The sequence below is a fragment of the Sinocyclocheilus rhinocerous genome, unplaced genomic scaffold (genome assembly GCF_001515625.1).
Source record: "Sinocyclocheilus rhinocerous isolate Xijiao unplaced genomic scaffold, SAMN03320098_v1.1 scaffold19, whole genome shotgun sequence".
Taxonomy (NCBI): domain Eukaryota; kingdom Metazoa; phylum Chordata; class Actinopteri; order Cypriniformes; family Cyprinidae; genus Sinocyclocheilus; species Sinocyclocheilus rhinocerous.
Window position 1 is genome coordinate 1313953 of NW_015638975.1, and position 6264 is coordinate 1320216.

Here is a 6264-nt window from a genome sequence, read left to right on the forward strand (position 1 = left end):
TTTTCAGACCGATGAGCTTTGTAAAAATCGAAGCGTTTCAAAAAGGCGGGGCATAGAGGAGAAACAATAATGTACAGTATGTGGAAAATAATGTGTTTTTTTTACTTTAAACCACATAAACACATTTCATTACACCAAATACACAAAATACTGTTCTTTTTAGCAGCATCATATGATCCTTTAAGACTGGAGTAATGCCATCAACTTTGCCATCAGTAATTAATTACATTTTTAAATATATTAAAATAGAGAACAGTTGTTCTAAATTGTAATATTTCACAATAATGCTGTTTTTACTATTTTTTTTAATAGATTTATTATATCACCCATTTATCTGTCAATGGCCTCAGTATAAAAATTATTTCAGAACATCAGTTTAAATATTAGTTCATCCCTACATTAATTCCTATATTTATTCATGTATCAACTAGGGGTGCGCTGATCCGATATTCAGGATCGGTATCGCTCTGATACTGGCATTTTCTGCTGGATCGGGGTATCGGTCAGACGAGACCGATCCAAATCCGATATAGTGCGTATACTATTCTGTGTCATTATTAAGCCCCACGAAAGCCACATAAACATTATAAAGCACAATAAAGTTTTCGTGCGCTATATTCCAAGTGTTCTGAAGTCGTTCCATAGTTTAATGTAAGGTACAGATGAATATTTAGGTCAAGTTGACGTAAACTCTTCTCTCAGCTGCATCTGTCTGTCATCCTCCATTCATGTTCCTAATGTGATTAAACTCTCTCCAAGATGATTAAATGTTCCTAATGTTATACTTTATGTAAATTATAGATAAATGGTTTCGCATAAAAGGAATATCTTGCTGGAGTTTCGTGCTGTTTTTAATCGTGTAAATTTCTACTGGATATCTGGTTAGATCACAAGACTGGAGTAGAGAGCACTATGAATTGTTCGTCACGAGCACAGTAACTGAGATTTAAAACCGTTAAAAGAAAAGGCTCAAACTATCACACAGATTTAATACACTACGCATCAATATCTCTTCACTTTGTGCTTTGAACTTCTCTATGCGGAGCGCTGCGCGCTGTGACGCCGTTTTGCTTCAAGCGCATCATTCTGCGTACGGGATGCGCATAAGCGCTTTGTGCCGCTCTGTATTTGGAGCCTTTAGTATTATAATACTTTTGCGCAATGAAAGATTATTAATAGCCTTTCTTGTTCGTCTTATCTATCATATGTTGCTGCCTCATTACTCTGCTATACATTTAAAATAAATGTATTTTAATTTATACAGTAGTCAACATTTCAAGTGGATCAGAAAAGTTAATCAAAGTTGTCCTAAGACAAGAAAGGATATTGTTTTGGTTTTAGGACAACTTTGATGAAAGTTTTTGATCCACTTCAAATGTTGACTACTATAGTATATATTTATATATAAATATATTACTTGTTTTTCATGAATGTATTTCACAACAATACAAAGAGCAATGTGTAGGCCTACCAGATTTAGTGTTACACTTATTCACTTTTTTTTGTTACCCACTAAAATGTATTTTTTTTCACTAAAAGTTTAGGATTTTATAAAAAATATGTGCACTCATGATTTTTCTAGAGTAACTTTTGCTACTGAATTATCCATTAACCTAGTTTATAATAGTATTTTTGTCATAGATTATGATTATATATTTTTTTGTTTGTTATTTTTCTTTGTAATGAAACTGTCTATATTTAGTAGATTGTGTGTAACATACAAAAGAGTGATGATCGACTTACACATTGAGGTATAGAAATTCTACACTGATTTAAAAAAACTGCGCTGGTATCAGATCGATATCGGTATCGGCAGATACTCAGGATTTTGGTATCGGATCGGTTGGTATCGAGCCATCCCTAGTATCAACCCACCCATCCATCCATCCATTCAGATCTCTATCTCTAACAGCTGTGTGTGTTTGCTTTGTGCTGCATCTGATGGACGGCAGGCTCTCAGGCTGGAGAGTTTGTGTTTAATCTGGAGAGTTATGTGTATAAGAATCCACCACAGGGTATGTACAGACCCATTCCTATAGCAGGCTAGTCATACGCTCATCTCAAGGAGACTTTTTTTATTTATTTGAAAGTGTGCATTGAGGGTGTATACGTGTAGACATTTTTTTCTTCCCCACTACTTGGTGTGCTTTGGTGCAGTTCTATGTTTGTTTAATCCAAGTGTGTGTGTTTATTGCTGCACTAGTTCTTTTCTACCTCACCAACTTTTCTCTCTCTCCCAATGCTGCACTCGGTAAGACAAAGGACGTAAGCTTAAAAAGCGTAAAAAACCCTTTAGGAGATCTAAAAAGTATGAACATAAAGCAGGTGGGTGGCCCAGGGAGACTGTGAACGACTGTGATCGTGGCAAATATGAGCAATATTTTAAATAGCTTTATTCTGTTTGTTGGACTAAATATGTTTGCATAAGTATTAGATTGTATAAGGCATTAGAATGACAAATCGGATGGAGTTATGATAAACCCTTTGTGTTTACTAAATTTTTAATTTCAGAGAAGCCCCAGGAAGAAAAGAAGGACACATTTGCTGAGAAACTGGCTACACAGGTTATCAAAAACCTCCAGGTCAAAATCACCAGCATTCACATCAGATATGAGGATGATGTAAGTGTTGGCTCTCCATACAGTTCAGCTCTTGAGTTATGTGTATTTTTGAACCTATGTGTTGCATATTAATGAAGATTTGTGTAATTAGATGAGATGTTTTCATTTTCCATCTGTGCTTCAGGTATCAGATCCTCAAAGACCTCTTGCTATGGGCATGACTCTTTCAGAACTCAGTCTACAGGTGCTCTTTCAAAACATTCATATAAATGTCACAAAATGAAGACCACTTGCAATTACGATTAATATGAAATGAGCAGTTCTTATTTGCATGCTCTGGTCTTTCAGTACGTCCTCAGTTTTTCTCTCTTATAGACAGCAGATGAGAACTGGAAGCCTTGCATTCTGAATGAAGCAGCCAAGATCATCTACAAGGTAAACAACCAGAGTCTTATTTTCCGTAATAATAACAAGATCTCATAGTACAGGTGTGGTTGTGTGTCTAACGTGTCTGTATGTATCCTCTACATAAGCTGGGCCGCCTGGAGTGTTTTTGTGCCTATTGGAATGTGAACGGCCCAATCTTCTACAGAGGCTCATGGGAAGAAATAGTGGTAATGTGCCTTTTTTTTCTCTAACAGCTGAGCTCTAAAGTCTTGTTTAATTGAGATTTTCATAGTATTGAAGACTACTATGTTGTCCTCAGGCATTGTAAATGGTGCACCATATTAAAAAGTTTAAAAACTGATCTGTCATCATTTACTCACCCTCATGTTGTTTCAAACCAATAAGACTTCTGTTCATCTTCGACACAAATGAAGCGATTTTTAATGATAGATTTCTGTGCCTCTGAGGTCCATTACACCAAAAATATGATGCTTCATAAAGACGTTGTAAAAGTAATCCATAGGAATAAAGTGGTTTAATCCACGCCTTCTGAAGAGACACAATCGCTTTATATGATTTAATAAGACTTAATTTAGGCTTTTATTCACATATAAACATTCAATAACGCATATACATCAATGCACATAAAGAGCACATCAAATTGGTCACCCACACTTGCTTGATGCACAATAATCAATGAGGTTTGTTCTTGCATGTTAGGCAAGTATGATTGAGCTTCCATTTACCATATTTGATGTGCTCAATGAATGTGTGCTGATCAGTGTTGTAAGGGAAACTGGTCAATTTAACTCAAAGGGAATCAATTATAGTTTTATAGGGAATTTAAACAGAATCGCTGTTCTATGGCTGATCACTGAGTCGGCCAGTGATTCATTGAACGAGCCGTATAACATAAACTCTGCAATGGATATTAAAATCCAAAATATAGTGAAAACACTTAATTAGCACAGTAACAAGATCAGCAGTTTAAGATATTAACTTGTAAGCACAAAACACAAGATACTTCTCTTTTCAATATAAATAAGACTTTATTGGATAAATCTAAGATATGTAATCTAATCTAAAACATAAACACATGCATTCACACAAGTTGCAGAAAGAGAGAAAGTAAGGAAAGAATGAGTTTAGAAGAGTGAAAATATGAAATCCCAAGTTTATAGCAATATATGCAATTGCATAGACCTGAACAACCATCAATCATCTAATTAACCCTCGCATTGAGTCTCTCAATGATGCTATAAACTTTATATTAAATGCACCCGTTCAGCTAGAATCTGGAGGTTGTACTTGCGTTGCCTTTGTGTTAAGGGATTCCCTTTTGTTGTAGTCCTTGCAGTAAGGGGTTTCCCAAGGTTGCTGATTGGCTGGAAGTTCAGTGGTCGTTTGTAGTGAAGTCAGGGATTGGCTGAAGTTGCGGAGTTGTGGGCTGGTTGAAGTTTTAGATGGGCATTCGAGGTCGGACTCGGAGACGCAGCGTTGCGGCAAAACTTAACTCAGAACACGAAACTCTCAACGGAAAAGAAAAGAGTAAAGTAGAAGCCAGCAAGAAGAGTGATTAGACTAGATGGCGTTTCTTCTCATGGTTTTAGAGGAGCAGCTGGCGTGTAAGTAGTGTTGTTTTTGGCGGCCTGTTTTAATTTTAGTTTTAGTCTAGTCTTTGTGTGAAACTGTCATTTTAGTTTTTATTAGTTTTAGTCACGTTCATACTCTTTTTAGTCTAGTCAAGTTTTAGTCAACTAAAAGTCTGAGCGTTTTAGTCTAGTTTTAGTCGACGAAAACTGATGACATTTAGTCTAGTTTTAGTCAATGAAAATTGTATTTTAGTTATCTTATTATATTATTGTTACCTTATAGACTCAAGAATACATCCATTCCAGACACGGAAGACGCTCTGATTTGAATTTACAACATTTATTTTACCAACCAAACATGTTAGAAGTACACACACATAAATTTAAATAAAGACGAACCCCGGCTGGCCGGCCATCGGTCCCTTTCTCTGTGTCAGACTTAACTTTGTTTGGTTTTCATCTTCTAAATCAGTGTTTTCATACGCGTTTGGCCAATCAATGTCTACTTACATCATGATTAGTACCAGTTGTGCTGGTTAGACCCTGCTCCGGAGTAGGAGCTAATTTGGTTCTTGAAAAAGGCAGTCCGGTACTAAAATCGCTCCCAGTTCCGGCGGTGCGAAAACGCCAAAAAGTGGGTAGTTCCACAGTTAGTTCTGGTACTATGAAAAGGTTCCCACGGTGCGAAAGGCCCTTTTGTGAGGAACAAAAAGGTCAAAAGGTCTAGAAGGAGCCTGGTCTTTGTCCTGGGTGGGGGAAACCTGTCCGAGGAAGTGTAGCTCATGATTTCTATCATGGATTTACATGTGATGGTCAGCTGTGCATCTGATGCCCCAAATTTGACAAACTCCTTCCTTGGTTTGGGATTATCAATAAGTGTTCTTTTGTGTTAATGTTGCAAGCTGTTCTGTGAAAGAGTTGGTTGGTTAGGTCTGCTTCAGGCTCGTGGCTTCAGGGTATCCTGGACAGATTTATGACGTTGTCTTGTTATCCTGGGCCTCTTTGTGGAATTTGGCTCTTTGGGTTGTAAATCAAAGCTTTTTAACATTACTGAATGTTGAGCTCGTGAAGAGGTTTAAGTCTATGCAAGCATCAGGGGTGTTGATAAACATGATCTACTCGATCTGTGTTTTGATCATCATTCAGTATCTGATCAGGATATACAGGATATACAAAACATGATTTTCTCAGCTTTTTCGTTCAAAATGTTGCTTTTTTTAATGAAACCTACCCAACCTACCCACTTGAATAAAAAGGGAATGCATGAAGCTAGAATAACTTATTCTTAAAGCAGAAACTCTGATCTTTATTGTTTGTGCAGATATCCATACAACAAATTATTCTGGGGTCCATGAAATTTTGGTAAAAATTATCTAAAATGCTGAAAAAAACACTGGTGATGAAAGAGTTAAGGGGGAGTGTCGAGGAGAATTGTAACATCATGATTCTCCCAATTTCAAATACAGTCATTTCAGAAGGGTAGAAAATAATAATTCATATTTTATACTGGGGAGTTAGTTTTGAGTTCTGAAACTCAATGTAGAATAACCTCTTGTGTGTAAATATCAAGAACATTTTGATTCTCCATTTTATGATCATTTTAATGTCATTATTATTATTTTTCCTAGGTCGGCAGACAGTTAACAGAAAGACAGATGTTAACTGTGCGCCGGCATATGTGCCACAGTCAGGCAACGGCAGAAGCTTTTTATGAAGCTCAACAT

General features: G+C 36.6%; 1 protein-coding gene across 1 annotated transcript in view; it reads left to right on the forward strand.

Moving 5' to 3' along the window:
• Positions 1–6264, forward strand: part of LOC107750513 (vacuolar protein sorting-associated protein 13C-like) — a 69560-nt gene that overhangs the window by 11910 nt on the left and 51386 nt on the right. Inside the window, exons 6-11 of the mRNA XM_016565924.1 lie at positions 1953–2015; positions 2257–2325; positions 2512–2621; positions 2746–2805; positions 2937–2996; positions 3095–3175. Coding sequence (XP_016421410.1) covers positions 1953–2015; positions 2257–2325; positions 2512–2621; positions 2746–2805; positions 2937–2996; positions 3095–3175 — 443 coding nt within the window. The remainder of the gene's footprint in view (positions 1–1952; positions 2016–2256; positions 2326–2511; positions 2622–2745; positions 2806–2936; positions 2997–3094; positions 3176–6264) is intronic.